The sequence below is a fragment of the Monodon monoceros genome, unplaced genomic scaffold (assembly GCF_005190385.1).
Source record: "Monodon monoceros isolate NGI ecotype Baffin Bay Population unplaced genomic scaffold, NGI_Narwhal_1 Super_Scaffold_20, whole genome shotgun sequence".
Taxonomy (NCBI): Eukaryota; Metazoa; Chordata; class Mammalia; order Artiodactyla; family Monodontidae; genus Monodon; species Monodon monoceros.
In genome coordinates, this window is record NW_021703777.1 from 28608293 (window position 1) to 28628740 (window position 20448).

Genomic DNA, 20448 nt, shown 5'->3' on the forward strand with positions numbered 1-20448 from the left:
AAAAAAAATCAAAATTTGTATAGCCACTAGGTTTTAAAAAGATGCAAAGGGAACAAAATTGGAAGGAAATAAACCAAGTTGTTAATCATGGAGAGGGTGGTGGCACTAATGGACAAGTTTTTTCTTTTCTCCAAATGTTCTTTAGTATGATTATATGTATTTTTATAACAAAAAAATGAAAACTAAAAATTTGCTATTGATCTTAATATGAGTCTAATTCTGAGGGTTTCATTTTAAGCTATCTTCACAGGGGAACAAGGACTATTTATAAAACATTTTTTGAGATCTCATGTGTCTTCCACTTTCTATCGGCTATTTTTAAAGAAGGACTGATGTCCTCAAAAAACTCATCCATTTTACTGAGAGAAGACTGCATCACACTTATTATATAACAATACCATATATAACAGAATTTAGAAAGTGTTCATTGTTATGAGTAAATGCTGAAGTAAAACCAAACAACAAACATTAGGGTCTCAAGGTGCTCAGTCAGAGCTGACCACAGCATGAAGATCAGGAAAATATAGCAATTAATAGAAATTCATGAAATAGACAGCAGTGTACTACAGAGAAATTTGACAAAGCTAAAAATTTGGTTTAAATAAAAAAGGAAACAATAAAGTTGACTGACTTTAGCAAAACTGACCAAAGAGAAACAGGAGGAAGGAAGAGGGGGAGGGAGGAGGAGAGGGAGGTGGGGGGAGAGAGAGAGAGAGAGAGCGCCTAAATAATTAATATCAAAAATTAAAAAGAAGACATCAGTACAAACGTTACTGTGGACAATTTTATGGCAATACTTTTGACAATTTAGAATATCATTATAAACATAACTTACTAAAACTGAAAGAAGATGAAAACAAGCAAAATTACAGGTTATTTCTCTCTTCAGTAAAAAGAAAATACCCTCAAAAGAATATTAGCAAATTGAATTCATACTAGGTTTATTCCAGGGTTGAAGATTAGTTTAACATCTGAAAACCAATGAGTATAATTCACTACATTAAAAGAACAAATGAGGGGTTTCCCTGGTGGTGCAGTGGTTAAGAATTTTCCTGCCAGTGCAGCGGACACGGGTTCGAGCCCTGGTCCGGTAAGATCCCACATGCCGCAGAGCAGCTAAGCCCATGAGCCACTACTGAGCCTGCACTCTAGAGCCCGTGAGCCACAACTACTGAGCCCGTGTACCACAATTGCTGAAGCCCGCGGGCCTAGAGCCTGTGCTCTGCAACAAGAGAAGCCACCCCAATGAGAAGCCGACACACCGCAACAAAGAGTAGCCCCCGCTCACCGCAACTAGAGAAAGCCTGCGCGCAGCAACGAAGATCCAATGCAGCCAAAAATAAATAAATAAAATAAATAAATTTATTTTAAAAAAAGAACAAATGAGAGAAATCATACAATCATCTTAAGAGATAAAGAGAAAATCATTTGATAAAGTACAACATCGATTCATGATAAACTCTTAGCAACCTAGGAACTTTTTAGTATAAGAAGGAGAGTCTATAACAAACACAATACATTATACTTAATGCTAACATATATAATAATTCCTTCTGAGATAGGAAATGAGACAAGAAAGCTTCTCACCGCTTCTATTTTACATAGTGTAGGAAGTGTTCACTACCACAATAAGGTAAGAAAAAATAAATAAAAGCTCTAGAATAGGAAGGAAAGAACAAAAACTATCATCATTCATGGACAACATGATTGTGTATATAGAAAGTCTAAAATGAGCAACATATACACCAGATAAACTACTAGAAGTAGTAAGTTAATTTATAAAAGCCATAAAGATATAAGGTCCGTGCAAAAAAGATCAACTGGATTTCTATATTCCAGAAAAGGGGGTGGGGATAAAATAAAATTTTAGACACCATTTAAAATAGCATCAAAAACATCAAATGCATAGAAATAAATCTTTTTTAAAAATGCAGAATATTATAAAATATTATTGAGACAGTTCTAAGAAGGCCTAAATAAAAGGAAGGATATTTCATGTCCATCTGTATTTCATTCTAAAAATTTGTTTTTCTCAATTCTTAATCTACCTGGAGGCAGGTATATCTAAATAAACATTATCTTTAATAATTAATAATAATTATGGCATGGCTTGTGGGGTTAAAGTTTAAAAAAAGAGAAAATTGAAATAATGGAAAATGATAGTAAGAAATTCAAAACGGAGGAAGAGCAAATCTAAAGTGCTTCATAGCCCTTTTATTATCCCGGAGAGGATAAGATTTTTGCTAAATTTTACTGTATTTGAATCAATATTATTTGTTTATCAAAGACACCTTAAATAAAGTGAAAAGACTAGCCACAATATAATTAACAAAGGATTAGTACCAAGAATGTAACAGAATTCCTCCAAATCTGGGGTGGAAGCAAAGGGATAGAATTTGCAAGAGGCACAGTAGATGACAGTTTCTGTCAATATTATAGTTTTGGGGCTGAGGGATGATTTTATTTGTGTTCATGATAATACTAAATAATACAAAAAATAAATTAAAGAGGGCAATTCATGGACAAGTGATGATAATGCATCATGAAACAATAATTTCTATTAATCTAATTCTAAATACCTGAGGCCAGACAACAAACACATGCATGTACAATAAATGCTGATAGATACGTAGATAGATAGATAGACAGACAGGAAGACAGAGAAAAGTGATGCCAGTTTTTTTTTTTTTTTTAAACTAGGAAAGTTCTAGGCCACCAGGAATAAGTATAAGCCCTAAAAAACAAATTACTCTAAGGAACATTAAACCCCTATGGAATCAGGCTTTCTTATATTTTCTGCTTTTATTATTTTTGTCCTTTCCTGGCAGTTCAGCCAGGTTACTAAAGTTATTTTTTTACTATTTAACTAGCAATTTTAGGTGTCCTGTACCCAGAAGTCTTTCCTTACATGGTTGTTCACAATATGCTCAGAAACATGCGTGCACACACACACACATACACACACACAGAGCTGTATTTTTTCTAGCTGTAATTTTTTTATTCAAAATGACAAAAACATATTTGAGCTCCATTGGTGAAAATATTTATTCTGATAAATTAGATAACTTTCCTCATTGAATAGAAAAAATAAACATGAAAATTTTTACCACTCTTTTAGAAAATAAAATAGCAGTTATCTTCATTCATCCAACAAAATATAGTGAGCACTTCCTATGTTCCAGGAATGATTCTGGGTCCAAGGGATTTATTAATGAATTAATCAGTCAAAACTATCTGCATTCATGGAGATTACATTATAACAGAAGACAAAACCAGATAAGTTAGTAGGCAATATGTCCTGAGGACTTAAATGTTAGAGATCAAAATAAAGCAGGATTGGTAAATGGGGCTGGGTGGGGGGTATAGTTGCTACTATAATAGGCTGGTCAGGGATGGCTTCACTGATCTGAAGGCATCTGAACAAAGCCCAGAATTGGTAATGGAGTGATGCTGTGACGTCTAAGGTAAAGAGCTTTCCAGGCAGAAAACAACATGTACAAAGTTCCTGAGTCAGACATGTTAAGTTCGAAATGCCTAATAAAAACCCAGGCAGAAATGTTGATTAAGCATTTGAATGTGAGCTGGAATTGAGGAGAATGACCAGGCTGGAGATATAAATTTGAGTCATCTGCATATACATGGTAGTTAAAGCTATGGATTAGATAAAATTACCAAGAGAATGAGTATAGCTCAAGAAAAAATTCAAAAATTAATCTCCAGGCCTACGAACATTGGGGGCCCCCAGACACCCAGTGGGAGTTAAAAAAAATGTTGGAGTTTAGAAGGTAGTCTGGTTGACTGGTAGTGCTCTTCAAAATGAGATTTTGGAACTATTTCAAAGGTCTCTAGGCCATAACTTTCAGAGAATATATATATATATATATATATATATATATATATACACACACACATATATATGTATATGTGTGTATATATATGTGTGTGTGTGTGTATATATATATATATATATATATATATATATATATATATACACATGTGTGTATATAGTATGAAAGGCACCAAACTCATTGGAGGAGAAGAGCTCAAGGAATCAAGAAGCCAATGAGTTACAGAGCTCATTTATTTGGATACCAAAATCACAAAGAGTTATTACAAGACTAGAGCTAGTAAAAGTTACAAGGATCCAAGGGCTAAATTCTTTAGGATATGAGAGAATGGATACAAATCAACAGATTATAGTAGGAAGGAGAGGTAATGAAGGATATCATTTGATGACATGATATTCAAAGCTGGGAGATTTAGTGAAGAGGGAGGGAGAATGGTCTAGAAACATCATGAGGAATAAGGAGATCACCTCACCATCTCCAGTCCCAGAGACATGAAGCATGAGAGAGAGAGAAGACCATCACCTCTTAAGAGAGCAGCAGAGAAATAAATGTCCTGAGGGTTGGGGACAGAGCACAGGTTTCAACTAGACCAAGAAGGTGAAAGGAACACTTAGAAGAGGTTAAGGATTCAGGATTTTTGCTGGCTACTGGCTAGCAGTTCAAGGATAACAGTAAACAGGTTTCAGAGGTGGGAAGGGTGAGGGATAAACTCAGAGAAGAAAGACATACAGAATTATATAGATAGTGGGGTTTTGATGATAAGAGTTGACCTGGAAGTCCTTGGTGTCTTGTGGAGACTAATATAGACAGAGTTAAAGGACATATTTAATAAGATTCATCCTGAGGGTCTCAAGGCTGTGAACCTAGCAAGTAGGGAGAGGTAAGAAATCTTGCCAAGAGCAGAGTCTGGGGGGATTGGTCCTCTTCTCTCCTGCCAATGATTATGTAGAGAGGTTTTAATATCTGAGAAGCAGCCATACAGGAAAAGGACATTTTCTAACCTTTCATCCCTTTCACTGAGGGCAGTTTCATTCTTTCCTTGAGGATGACAGAGAACTGAAAGGATCTGCACCAGGCCACACAGAGAACTGGTTCTTATGGAGAGCAACGTGGGCTTCTTTGACACATGGCCACCTTCCTAGAACTCTCTTTGATAAAGTCTGTTAAAGAGTTTCTACCATGGGCCTATTCCATTAGAATCATAAAGATGGGGAGAAAAATCACCAGTGAAAGGGGTGCTGGAGGAATATCATTTTAAGAATGACCTTCCAAATTCACTGAAATAGGAGGGCAAACAGGCAGAGTCAAGGTCTAGAATAGGATGCGAACAATGACAATGGCAAAAATAGTTGAATCCAGGAAAGGCTGCCATGATTGTGTTTATACAATAACCATAAACCTCACTTCCTGAGTTCAGTGCTTTGATAGTGTAAGGCAAAGTTGTAATGAGGTGTGTCTTGTGCTTCTAGTAATACCTCCTTTAGGACAGGGTTAAAGCCTTTTCAAGTGTATCATGCTTTACTATGTATATCAAGGGAACTGTAGCTAAGAATTACAGCTCAATTTATTAAGCACTAGGATGTATGATATATACTTCACAAGCATTATCAAAAAAACTTTAGGTAGGTATTGTTATTATTCCCAATTTAACCCATGAGGAAACTGAGTCACAGAGTGATTAACTTGAAAGAGGTTTCCCAGCTAGAAACTGGCAGGGTCAGAATTCTAACCTCATTAGAGTAACTACAATAACTCCAGTGCCTTCACTCTTAATCACTGTGCTATACGGCTTTAAAAGGCAAGGCTTCAAGCAGTATAAGGTACATACATTTACATACATAATATTATAAATATATTATTATTATATACTATATGTCAAATGGATAGAAATCATGACTTTGCCTTAATTCCTATGTTCTAATTTCCTCTCCTTTTTCCTTTAATAAGAATAATTTATTTATCCTAAAGAAAAACTGGGCAACTTTAAGAGCCCAGTAAATTACCATACACCCCAGAGAAAACCACAAGATCTATATTCTCTCACAATTTAAGCAACATTCTGTTGTTAAACAGACCTCAGTGGCTGTTTCAGACATTCAGTGAAGCTGTAACTTACTAAACAGAGTTACAATAATATGTGGATAAAAGGCTTTGTTGTACAAATTTTTAGACTCTAGTCTTAAAATGAACTAAAAAATTAGCAAGCATAAAAAATATATTCATTATTTCTTCACCCAAGACACAAAGCCAGGACCACACCTAGGTTATTCAAAAAGAAAATCAACATTTTTCACATTTTACTAGTAGCTTACATAAAATAAGTTTCTGGCCACAGGCCCTCAGATATTTCTGCCCTTATTTTTAAAAATGTTGCAATTATAAAAGAGCAATTTAGCTTAAAACCAAACAAAATAAAACAAAAACCTCACATACAACAAAGCAGTGATGAAATTCCCACTCTTACTTGATTAAAAATACCTTTCATTTTAAGGAAAAAAGGATAGCTACCCTGTAGCATTTGGAAATAATGATTTTTACCGCCATTTTTTATACTTTTAGCCTGTTTAACTTTAAATTTCCCATGAGGTTTATGAGTATTGAGAGACTTACATCATAAAACTAATAATCTGCCCAACAATTTGGTTTTAAATCATGTAAAGTACACTGCGTAACATTTTACTTATTTTTATGGTATCTGAGCAGTCTACATAAAATCAGCATAAACAAGAACTATAAAAAGATAGTGTCCAGTGTTATTCTTTTGCATGTTTATATTCACTGCTGTTATTATTGTATTTTATTTTCCCACATTCTTTTTTCTTTTATCAGTTATCAAGTTTTAGCTTACTGTATAGAAACAGACACATGGATACATACAGAAGTATATTCCATTTGAGTGGCTTCTCCTATTAATTTATCTTCATTCATTCATACATTCATTTAACAAATGTTTATTAATGCCCAATATGTGGCAGTCACTGTGATAAGTATATGAATTCTTTAGCTTTCATGAAGCTATAGTTCTATTAGTAAATATTTCAGATATTTCAGCAGAACATTTTTGCACAGCTAGAACCTTTAGCAAATCTCAAAACATATCATGTAGGTGCCAGCCTTACACTCACAATTTCACAATAATCTATAGCTAGTAACTGGGATTCTCTCAACAAATATTTTAGAAGAAAGGTCTTCTATCTTATCTTTAGCACTAAACAAACAGTGGTCAAGCTCCTGTATAGTAAGCTCCACATATACAGAGAAAGAAGACTCACATATCTACTTTCAAACTAAAGCCATGAGAATTACCAAACACTTCAATGGGCTAATAGGCTCCTCCACAAGGGAAAGACACATGTGATTTACCTGAGGTGGATGGTATTTGAAAATAGAGGCTTTTATCAACCCTTAGGATGATCCTGAATTAACTCTAAATGTCACACAATTAGTAGAACTTTGACTACGTCGTAGTTAAGGGCTGTAAACATCAGTTTTCAGGGTCATCGGGTTGGTTTTTTTTTTAATATTTTATTTGTTTATCTTATTTATTTATTTTGCTACGTTGGGTCTTAGTTGTGGCACGCAGGAATTTCGTTGAGGCATGTGGGCTCTTCGTTGCAGCGGGCGGGCTTCTCTCTAGTTTCAGTGTGTGGTTTTCTCTCTCTAGTTGTGGCACACAGGCTCCAGAGCGTGTGGGTTCTGTAGTTTGCAGCACGCAGGCTCTCTAGTTGAGGCACAAGAGCTCAGTAGTTGTGGCGCACGGGCCTAGTCGCCCTGCAGCATGTGGGATCTTAGTTCCCCAACCAGGGACCAAACTCGTGTCCCCTGCATTGGAAGGCAGATTCTTTACCATTGGACCACCAGGGAAGTCCCTAGGGTTATCAGATTTTAAGACTGTTATCTATTAAAACTATTTCACCACCGGACCCTGTGCCATATGAGGAATTTTTGACAGCACTTACCTCTTCACATACATACTTAATGCTAGACTCAACTGAGACCCACACATTATTCTACTACCCTGGGGCTTCAAATTATCTGATCAAGCCTTAAAAGAATTTAAGCTATGGACAAATATAAGAAGCAAATATTTTAAATAGACCTATTGTATGTGTTCAAGATTCTGACATTATATTCACAAACAGTAATAGTTTGGATGAATATTGGTTCGATTAATAAAAATGTGTTCGATGAGCCTCCAGTTGATGTTTAAATTCCTTCTGTAATAATCCAAACAAATAAAGGCTGGTAAAATTGTAGATGGATAAAGGAAATTTTAAACAAGAGTGCCTTGAGAACCCAAGGAGGAGTTTATTCTGCAAATTTTCAAAAATGTATTCCAAAATCAATCAAAGTCCCACCCTACAAGAAGAGTTTTCTCTTAATGACAGCCTGAAGGTCAAGAACATGAGTAACAAGTTAAAAAGAGGGAAAACTACAAAATAGTTTTTGAATCAACAGCCCCCAAGGTCATCACATAGCTCACCAAGTTCCAGAGAGTTGCTCAATCACACTTAAGGGACATAAGAGAGTCATCTATATTTTCTTTTGAAGAAATACATATATTTTTAAAACAACAAAAACTCAACTATAGAGACACGTTTAAAATTATAAGAATTTATCCTTATAATTCCCTAAAACCTTCAATATTTACACACATTAAAAAAAATCCAATCTCTAAAGTTCAAATAAAGGAGCTAAAAAATTAGTTATTAGTGGTTGTTTCCGAAATCTCTATCTTGTGACACATTATTTGAAATGAAATATAAAGGAAATGACTGTTCAATACTAGCTGTTTGACTTTGCATTTTAAATGAATACAAAATAATGAAAGTCACTGTGTTGCTACCACACTTAAGCAGTATGACTCACCATTTTCTTTCAAAAGCCCCATGGAAGAGGAGGTCATGGGTCGTAAGTGCAAGCCAAGGTTGATGATGGGGAAGGCACAAAATGAGTCCACCATTCTGTTTCCAAAACATGAAGGTAGAGCTTTGAGTGATTTACTAGTAATCAAACTTTCTAGACTAATGTTACAGGATTAGATGCTAATCATGGAGAGAAAACCTCATCTCCTATCGACAGAGACTATGACTATTGTATCCTCAGGACCCTCACTGCAGAGTAAGGGGCACATGGTAGGCCCTCTATAAATATTTATTATTGAATGAAGACAAAATAATACCAAATTTTGCTGGATCTAAGCAGGGATAACATAGGAACATTTGCTTTCTGAAAGAAAAATTCTAATAAAAATCAGAAAAATGAACATGCATCATATCTATTTCTTCTGTTTTGCAAGAGATTTTAAGTAATATGTTTTCCTATCATGACTTGGAGAGCTTCAACCAAGTCAGCTGAATCAAAAAACGGGCACCATGTAGCAACTTTAGAAAATGTAAATAAGCAAAAGTAAGAAAATAAAAATTACCCCTAGTTCACTACCCCAGTACATGAATAATAATTGCAAAGCCTTAAACGCTTCCTATGAGCTGAGCACTATTCTAAGCCCTTTATGTGTCTTACCACATTTAATACTCACAACAAGCCTCTGAATATTTACTATTATTATACTCATTTTATAAAGGAAGAGACTAAGAGATTTAGGGGTTAAATAGTATATAGTTCAGATTACTCCAGCTACAAATGGGTGGAGCCAGGATTTGAATCCAGGCAGTGGGATTTAAGGAACTAAGTAAGCGCCTTATTACTACTTTATACTCACTCCATTTGTCATGATTAACATGTGTAATATACCCCACACCTTCTCTATGTTTAGGTGTACATAAATGTACATGAACTTTTTAGCTTATTTTTTATACGTGATAACATATAGTGAATATATTTCTTTGTAAATGCACAAAGATACACGTCATTATTTTGGTATAGAAATGCAATTGCTAGTTCAAATATTAAAGAAATGTTACATAAATTTTTAGGATTTTAAAACATTCTACCCATCAAAAAACTAGGGTCTATGAAGAAAGTCTGTGACTGTCCGCTTTTGAGTTTCATATCTGGCATATAGTAGGTGTTCAATAAATAGTAAATAAATGAGTGACTTATAGGATCCATTAGTCTGTCACTCATGTGGTCACGTTTATGCAGTTGGCCAAAGAACTGAGGTACCCCTTATATGACAAAATCACATTGTCAAGGGAAAATATGAGAGGTTTGAGTATGCAGGCAGCTTTGCAAAACTCCATTTGAAATTCTAGAATTTTATTTATATGATCAAGAATGGGATCAACATACACAGTTGTAGTTTGCTTTGCTTCCTTATAACTAGTCCCTGGTTAACTATTAGTTAAATCTCCAAATTAGAACTATTAATTGCATTTTTCAATGATTCCCTATTAATGAAAGATTCTAACAGAAGTAGACCACAATTCGTTCACTTAAGCAAAATATTATGCAAACACTAAGGTGAAATACCAGAGTTGTTTCAACACAAATGTGAAATGCCATGAGGAATTCTATCATTATTTTATAATACCCTCATTCTGTTATTAAATTGATCAGAATAACCTAAATACAAATTGTTATGTAACACATAAGAAACTCCCACTGATCACAAAACTACGGGAAGAAGTTGAGGCTCACTTGCCTGAAATACAGAATGCGTTTACAGAAATGCAGTTGTCATACCTTCAAATGTACCAAATATTATTAACTAAAAAATTAGCTCTAATAAATAAATGCATAATAAATAAATTTCCTTGATGGAAAATTAATATTTAGAATGCACTCACATTTATCATTATTGAAATAAAAAGAGTATTTAATGTATGACAATTAATCTTTGAAGTTAGAATTCAAAGGTGTATTGAAGAACTTCAGTTCCTTAAGCTTAAACTTGAAAATGCAGAAGTATTCAATTTTGTTTTCCTTTGCAAGTCAAACATAGAGAAATTTGGGAAAAGGAAAAAAAAACATACATTTATAAGATTCCATCATATTTCTTCATGTATTTTCCAAGGAAATTTCTTTTGTTGGGTCAATATTTTTATGGTCTACCTAAAAATATTATGTGTCACCTTAAAAATTAGTGTTTTCCACAGCATCTTCTAGGAAATTAAAAGTCATTTCTGTACAACTCCTCTCTCTGGGTTCTATTTGTCTTGAACAGAAACCTTTCCAGGGTCTCACAAAGAGTTGGGCAGTTCATGCTAATTAGTCCGAAAGCCTTCCCTGCATTGTTAACAACCTCCTACCTGATTTCCTGACTGATTCCATTTTCCTTTCTGTTGCTTATACCCTCATGGCTAAGTCACTTCTAACATTTATGAAAAGAAGCCAACTGCTGTGGCAGGAAACAAGTTACCGCCATAAGTTACCTATAAATAAAGACAAGGCAGGGCTTCCCTGGTGGCGCAGTGGTTGAGAGTTCGCCTGCCAATGCAAGGGGCGCAGGTTCGTGCCCCGGTCCGGGATGATCCCACATGCCGCGAGCGGCTGGGCCCGTGAGCCATGGCCGCTGAGCCTGGGCATCCGGAGCCTGTGCTCCGCAACGGGAGAGGCCACAACAGTGAGAGATCCGCGTACCGGAAAAAAAAAAAAAAAAAAAAAAAAAAAGACAAGGCAGCCTTAGTGGATTGAAGTTCAGTCTCTATGTACCCCAAGCTGTCATTGAAGTACTTGCCCTTAGTTTCAAAGGGTGTTGATCTTCCTCATTAAGCAGGATTTGTTTTCATTAAACATGGATTGTTAGGATGTCAAGAGATCTTTATCTTTCACCAGTTGCTGAAGAAACAATTCTTTGGGAAATACTCAACTCTCTTGAGAAAGACATACTGAAAGATATTAAACCTGATCAGATTTATTAATGAGTGTTCTAATTTTCCCTAAATTATTACTATTCTTCCTTGGATTACAGCCCCATCTAAATATACTGAAAATGGTAGTTTTTCAACATTAGTTCAGTTAGCTTTTCTAGTTTTAAAGTTTAGCTGAAATTCTAAACTGTTTGGTTAAATTGCTATATTAACTACTCTTTTAGCAGGTAACACTCTGCTAGACCAACCTGGGTCTCAGGTTAACTTAAGTAAAGGCAAAAGAATTTTTTTTCTTAACTAGTATATTTCCAATACAATCATTTATTTTCCTTCCTAATTAATATCTTCTCTTACCATGGATAAATCCAAACCCTCAGTATTAAAGCTGTACATATACTCCACTCTTCCAAATTCCAGTATCGTATTACACTTTAAGCCAAGAAAGTGGTTACTTCTGAGCGTAAAACTTGTAGTGCTAAGCACAGTTTGCAGGATAAATGCTGGAAGATCCAGGACATTCTTTACAGTCACAGCAACATTTTTTCTAATTTCTATTATTTATAGCTGTGCCAATTACCCCACATTTCTGACCATGTTATATAATGAATTAATACAAAACAAGCCACTGAAAAATACATTTTAACAGAGCAGTATTTACATTCTACAAGTATAAATGTTCCTACAAAATGTGCTGAAGGGCCTTTAGAGGTTCTATCTGTAGCTTTAGGGCCAAAAATTATGTACACAATTGTAACATTACCCCAAAGATGATGCTGTTATTTAGTGGAATAACTCAGAAAAGTAACTGACCCATCTCCAGACACCTTTGGAAAGCAGAAGCAATGCTCAAAATTCCTGCCTTCAAACTATGCTCAGTAGGATCATCCTCACCTTCTGTTAGAAAAAGACTAACTTTAAATTATTATATTAAAAAAGAAAAATTATAACAACTCTTCTCCATAATAGCTGCAGATGAATTATTAAAATACCAAACTTATGTAATATTATCATAAAATATGGCATTTTTCTCAAGAAAGCCACAAATTGGATTTGAGCTTATGCACTGTAAAACCCAGATGGTTTGCTTAACTATTCAGACATCTTCCAGTTCAAAAGTTAATTGAACTGAAAACTAAAATTTTGATAATTAATATGCTTTGAGGTACTCAAGCAGAAGGACAAATTAGCCTCATGCATGGGGTGTTAACAGACTTGAGAAACCATGACAATTGGTCAACAAATACTGGCAAAGTAGAATAGTGTATGTTTTCTATAAGTTAACCAATTACACATTACCTGGTCTTCGCATGGTGCTGTTGCTTCTCTTTCTCCATTTTTTTACTCACTGAATCAATATTAGTCACTATTTTACCCAGATTAACTTGTTCTGGAATTCGAAAGAAAAGAAAAGAAAAGCTTTAATTGTATACTCTTAGTTTTCAGGTTCTAAGTGCATTCTTTGAATTAAACTGCAAATCACAGATTTTTTTAATAACAGGTACGATATTTTTAAAAAAAATTACTAACACAAAGATATGGTAAAAATAAACATTTGAGTGTTTTTTTCCACCCCATCCTCCTCAGATGTTTTGCAATTACCAAAATTTAGGACTGAAAGTGTAGAGTAAATGAACTGCATATATCAGAAAGGAGATAGCTTCCAGAGAAATGTCTGCAAGAATACAGCACATTCCAATGAGTACAAAAAGCCTCGTTTATACATATCAGCATTATTATCATCCTTATCTTCAGCAGGCTTAGGTTTTATCGCAGAGCCTGCTATTTTAAAATAATTTAGCAATCATTAGTTAATGTAAATAGGAACACTGAGTGCTCCAGAAATCTCCTCCATTTGATAGAAAGACTGAAGTCCACAAAAGGCAAAGGTTCTGCTATTTAAAAAATCTAGTTCTTAGAGTCTATAAAGAAACCTACATAAATATTTTTAAATACCTATTACTTTCTATTTTGTACAAATAATGGGACTAACAGAGTTTGAAACACTGCAACAAAATATTAAGTTATGTATCTATTAAAGACATTCTAGCTACTAGTTCAGGTATATTAAAAAGATATTAAAGATACAGAGAACATATGAGATTAAACCCTCTGTTTTAGAAATTTTACAAACTACTTGGTTTGTAAATGCTAACATTTTACAAACGACTTGGTTTGTAAATGCTAACAAATAAAAGAGCACAGTCGATAGCATTATATAATCTAGATTTAAAATGTATAACAAAGAACACAAAAAATTGGGAGAAATGGAAAACAGAATGGTTATATTTATTGACTATTTATATCAGGGGTGTTGGTTAGCATTCCCTATGAATTATCTCACACTTAAACCTCAAAACTGTTCTATTGTTTTTTGGTGAAGTATTGTGATTATTCTCTATTATACAGGAAAACAGTTTACCAAAGGTCTAAGTTAAAAGGTGCAGAGCCAGGGCACAAACCCATATCCCTCTGACTGTAAATTCACTCTTCTTCACTCTGCTCCACTGCCCCCAGGTAGAGCTCCCGGGGCCTCAGGTGCCTAACTATGGGAAAAGGATAATTTCTACCATGCTTACTTTGGAGGGTGACTACAGAGCTCAAAAGACACACTTTACATAAAGATACACAGTGAGTTGAGAAATATCATATTAAAGTGAAGAAGTAGAGAAAGAATTTATGAGTTAGAGTCGTAAAAATAGAAACATTTAAAAATATCTGCCATATGCCAAGTGCGCTACTTGCTGTATACAGATTAGCATATTTTACTCTCACAACCACCCCATAAATTAGGTACTATTATTATCCCCATTTTACAGATGAGAACACTGAAGCAGAGAAACAGAGATTAACCTTCTTAAGGTTATACAGCTAGCAGGAGGTAGAGGCAATATTCAAACCCAGGCAGGCAGTCCCTACAGCCTGCATTCTTAATCACTAGGATACCCAATATGCATATTTTTAATTTTACTTATTTAAGGAATATCTACTGAGTGAAAATTGTCATGCTAACTCCTAGAGAGGAGATATAGGATATCATGATTAATAAAAGATTGCCACTCTCAATGGACAGCATAACTAACATGAAAATCACTCAGAAAAGTGAAGGAGAAAAAGGATGTGGGGAAATGTCAGGAGACGTGCAACCCAGATATCTAGAGAGTGAATTTTACAGTGATGCTAAAGGAACTAAGCTTGTGCTACTACAATAATTAATAAAGCAAAAGATATGCCCATTTTGAGAAAAAAGTATTAAAAACTTTAGGGATAATCCATTTAATCGCTAAACTGAAAGCCCTCTACAGTACCATTTAACTAAATCATGTTAGTACTGCATCCAAAATAGAAAATAAGTGCAATTACACCCCTTTCAAAAAGTAGTATAGGGGCTTCCCTGGTGGCACAGTGGTTAAGAATCCTCCTGCCAATGCAGGGGACATGGGTTCGAGCCCTGGTCTGCGAAGATCCCACATGCCGTGGAGCAAGCCCGTGTGCCACAACTAAGCCCGTGTGCCACAACTACTGAGCCTGTACTCTAGAGCCCACGAGCCACAACTACTGAGCCCACGTGCCACAACTACTGAAGCCCATGCGCCTAGAGCCGGTGCTCTGCAACAAGAGAAGCCACTGCAATGAGAAGCCTGCACACCGCAACAAAGAGTAGCCCCCGGCTCGCTGCAACTAGAGAAAGCCTGTGTGCAGCAACGAAGACACAACAGAGCCAAAAATAAAAATAAATTAAAAATAAATAAAAATTTTTTTAAGTAGTATAGAGTTAATGAAGATTTCTAGAAAGGCAATTAAAGCATATGAAAATCCTACATTACTTCTAATTAGTTTAGATAAACCTTTAGATGGGGAACAAGACTTACTGTGTGACTTTGGGCAAGTTATAACATCTCTGAGTTCACAACCATTCCCTTTATGTAAAATCTAGTCTCTAAAACAATTACATCAACTCTAGAATTTCAGTTCTGGAACATAAACTATAAATCACTTCTGGTTAAAATGATTAGTAAGAGACAGGAAGACTGGGAAAAGAAAATGCAGGTAAAGTGATGAACGTTTGGGGGTTTTGTAATGAAATCAAACAAATGAAACATAAGGCATTAGAACTTCCAACCAAAGAACTCTAGTCCTTAACACTATTTACCATGTTTTTCTCAGAGTTCAGCTGGAATCAATCATTCATTCATCTGGAGTCAATCATCCATTCAATTTTCTTCACTTCTGAATATTTCACTTGTCTCCTTCATGGGCTCATTTTGCTATGACTACCTCAGCTTGTAGTCTTGTTGTGTATGCCCCACAGCTCTTTCCTTGACTGCCTTCTAACCCTTTGCTTAAATGATTTGGTCCACTCCCATGGCTATTCATCATGTAAATGTGGATACTTCACAAAATCTCTATATCTTGATCAGACCACTCTCAAGGGCCAAATTTGAATAACTATCTCTATATGCATGTCCCAAAGACATTCCAATCAACATGCCCCCTCTCACAATTAATGACACCACCATCCATTCAAAACCCAGAAGTCACCTCTACTACTCACTCTCCCTCAGCCTCCTAGTACAATCAGTCATCAAATCCCTTCCACTTTTCCACTCATACTGTCTCAACACAGAGCTTTACCATCTCTACTCTGGAACACTAATAGCTTCCTCACTTGGATTCCTGCTTCCAACCATGATACCCTCCAATCCATCCTCCATACTTTCTATAAATAATCTATAATTTTCCAAATAATGGGATTTTAAATTATCATTGTTATTATTTAAAAATTTAATTTCACTGTAATCAGAGACCATGATTTATATAATTCTAAAATCTTTGAAATTTATTGACCCCTACTTAATAGACCAATGTGTAGTCAGTTTTCACAATGTTCCATACTTGTCTGAAAATGTACATCCTCTCACTGTTGTTCTGTACTCATCTAATAAATTAAGCTTCTTAATTTAGTTGTTTAAGTCAAATACTTTGTAGCCTTACTGATATATGTGTATGCACACAGTTATGTAAATATGTGTGTATACATTATTTTTTGCTGGACAATTTGAAAGTTGCAAACAGTATGACATTTCACCCCTAAATACTTCATCACATAACTCCTAAAAACAAGCACATCCTCTACACATTCACAATATCCACCCAAGAAATTAACATTGATACAATAAGACCTTAACCCTAACACTAACCCTAACCGGATGTATCTGTATACAAATTCCCATAGTATTGTGTAGGGACTATGTGACAAGTTCTCCTGGTCTCCATCCTATGAACACTTGGCTGCTCATTTTCAATCTCTCTCCTTCTTCTATCAGACCTCTAAAAAATGCAGTGCCATGAGCCTCTATCATAAGCCCTTTCGCTTGTGTTAACTTCACTTGTTCCTTGGGAGATTTCATCCAGTTCCTTAGGTAAATATGTCCATACACCAGTGACTCTAAAACTTTATCCTCCAGGCCATACCTGTCCTCAAAATTTCAGACCCATGTATATAATTGTCTTACACGTGAAGTTGCATGTTAATAAACATTTCAAATATAATGTATTTAATAGAAACCTTGGTCTTCTCTTCCAAACACTGCTCTTTCTTGTCTTTCTTGTGTCAGTAAATGACATCACCACACAGCCACCCACTCAAACCAGAAACTCATAACCTGTCACTAAAATATATATCAAATTTACCAATTTTCCTCCAGTGTCACTAATACCACCACAATAATGCTACATACCAAACCAAACCAAAACTCAGTGGATTATAAGTTTAGATGATTCTTGCTCATGGTTCTTTGACTTGGCCAGAGCAGCTCCGCTTCAGGCTCTGAGGCACGTGGCTTAGATGGGCCATGCTGGAGGGGCAGCTACCTGGGGCATGGTCTTCTCATGGCAGACCAAGGAGTAAGACATACAAGTTAAACCACTAAAACAGCAGTCCCCAACCTTTTTGGCACCAGGAACCAGTTTCATGGAAGACAATTTTTCCACGGACCAGACGGTGGGGGGATAGTTTTGGGAGGATTCAAGCCCATTACATTTATTGTGTACTTCCTTTCTATTATTATTATATTGTAATATATAATGAAATAATTATACAACTCACCATAATGCTGACAGGAGGCGGAGCTCAGGCGATAATGCAAGTGATGGGGAGTGGCTGTAAATACGATGAAGCTTCACTCGCTTGCCCGCTGCTCACTTCTTGCTGTGTGGTCCAGTTCCTAACAGGCCACAGACCAGTATGGGTCCATGGTCCAAGGGTTGGGGTCCCCTGCACTAAAACATTTAAAACTATTGCCTGTATTATATCTTGTCACCTTCCATTGGCCAAAGCAAGCACATGGTCAGTCTCAAAGGCTGGCCAGGGAAGGGAAGCATACTCCAACCCACGGTGGAGGAGGAAGAGAGCGGATGTGTCTTGAACAATAACTCAATCTAAGCCAACATTATCTTTTGCCTAGACTGAAAACTAGCTTTCTAATTACCCTCCCACTTTCCCTCTAGACTCTGCTCACTCCAGTCTACACACAAAGGTCAACATATCTTTTCAAAATGGAAATGTGGGGGAGACCTTCAAGATGGCAGAGGAGTAAAATGTGGAGATCACCTTCCTCCCCACACATACACCAGAAATACATCTAAATATGGAACAGCTCCTACAGAACACCTACTGAATGCTGGCAGAAGACCTCAGACTTCCCAAAAGGCAAGAAACTCCCCACATACCTGGGTAGGGCAAAAAAAACAAGAAAAAACAGAGACAAAAAAATAAGGATGGACCTGCACCTTGGGGAGGGAGCTGTGAAGGAGGAAAAGTTTCCACACACTAGGAAGCCCCTTCGTGGGCGGAGACTGCGGGTGGCAGAGGGGGGAAGCTTTGGAGCCACGGAGGAGAGCGCAGCAACAGGGGTGCGGAGGGCAAAGCGGAGAGATTCCTGCACGGAGGATCACTGCCGACCAGCACTCACCAGCCTGAGAAGCTTGTCTGCTCACCGGCCGGGGTGGGCGGGGGCTGGGAGCTGAGGCTTGGGCTTCGGAGGTCAGATCCCAGGGAGAGGACTGGGGTTTGCTGCGTGAACACAGCCTGAAGGGGGCTAGTACACTACAGCTAGCCAGGAGGTAGTCCAGGAAAAAGTCTGGAACTGCCTAAGAGGCAAGAGACCATTGTTTCGGGGTGCGCAAGGACAAGGGATTCAAAGCACTGCCTCAACAAGCCCCAGAGATGAGCACGAGCCATGGCTATCAGTGTGGACACTAGAGACCAGCATGAGATGCTAAGGCTGCTGCAGCCACCAAGAAGCCTGTGTGCAAGCACAGGTCACTATGCACACCTCCCCTCCCGGGAGCCTGTGCAGCCCGCCACTGCCAGGAACTCGTGATCCAGGGACAACTTCCCTGGGAGAACACATAGTGCGCCTCAGGCTGTTGCAATGTCATGCTGGCCTCTGCCACCGCAGGCTTACCCCACATTCCATACCCCTCCTTCCCCCCAACCTGAGTGAGCCACAGCCCCCAAATCAGCCACTCTTTTAACCAACCCCCCCAAGTCTGGGCGGGAACAGACGCCCTCAGGCGACCTACACGCAGAGGCCAAAATTTAAATTTGGGGCCAGATGCAAAGCTGAACCCCAGGAGCTGTGTGAAGAAAGAAGAGAAAGGGAAATTTCTCCCAAAGGCCTCAGGAGCAGCAGATTAAATGTCCACAGTCAACCTGATATACCCTGCATCTCTGGAATACCTGAATAGATAACGCATCATCCCGAAATGGAGGCGGTGGACTTTCAGAGCAACTGTAGACTTGGGGTTTGCTTTCTGCATCTAATTTGTTTCTGGTTTTATGTTAACTTAGTTTAGTATTTACAGCTTATTAACATTGGTAGATTTGTTTATTGATTTGGTTGCTCTCTTCTTTTTTTGTATATAGATATATATTTTTTTCCTTTTTCTCTTTTTGTGAGTGCGTATGTGTATGCTTCTTTGTGTGATTTTGTCTGTATAGCTTTGCTTTTACCATTTGTGCTAGGGATCTGTCGGTCCGTGGTTTTTTTTTAAATATAGTTTTTAGCACTTGTTATCATTGGTGGATTTGTTTTTTGGTTTGGTTGTTCTCTTATTTCTTTCTCTATATTTTCTTTTCTTTAATAACTTTTTAATTTTAATAATTTAAAAAAAAATTTATTTTAATAACTTTGTTTTTATTTTATTCTCTTTCTTCCTCCCTCTCTCCTTCCCTCCCTCCCTCCCTCTTTCTTTCTTTTTCTTTCTTTCTTTCTCTCTCTCTCTCTCTCTCTTTCTCTGTCTCTCTGTTTCTCTGTCTCTCTGTCTGTCTGTCTGTCTCTCTCTCCCTCTCTCTCTTTCTCTCCTTCTTTCCCCTTTTTCTTCTGAGCTGTGCGGCTGACATGGTCTTGGTGCTCCAGCCAGGGGTCAGGCCTGTGCCTCTGAGGTGGGAGAGATGAGTTCAGAATATTGGTACAGCAAAGACCTCCCAGCTCCACATAATATCAAATGGGGAAAGCTCTCCCAGAGATTTCCACCTCAAAGTTAAGACCCAGCTCAACTCAACAACCAGAAAGCTACACTGCTGGACACCCTATGCCAAACAACTAGCAAGACAGGAAAACAAACCCACCCATTAGCAGAGAGGCTGCCTAAAATCATAATAAGGTCAAAGACACCCCAAAACACACCACCGGACGCAGTCCTGCCCACCAGAAAGACAAGATCCAGCCTCATCCACCAGAACACAGGAGAAAGTCACCTCCACCAGGAAGCCTACACAACCCACTGAACCAACCTTAGCCACTGGGGCAGACGCCAAAAACAAT

At 37.1% G+C, this 20448-nt stretch overlaps 1 protein-coding gene across 1 annotated transcript in view; it reads right to left on the reverse strand.

Moving 5' to 3' along the window:
- The window catches only part of IQCM (IQ motif containing M), a 334844-nt gene that overhangs the window by 277896 nt on the left and 36500 nt on the right, over positions 1–20448 (reverse strand). Inside the window, exons 4-5 of the mRNA XM_029234688.1 lie at positions 12917–13007; positions 10449–10452 (exon numbers count right to left, since the gene is read on the reverse strand). Of these exons, the coding sequence (XP_029090521.1) occupies positions 10449–10452; positions 12917–13007 (95 nt within the window). The remainder of the gene's footprint in view (positions 1–10448; positions 10453–12916; positions 13008–20448) is intronic.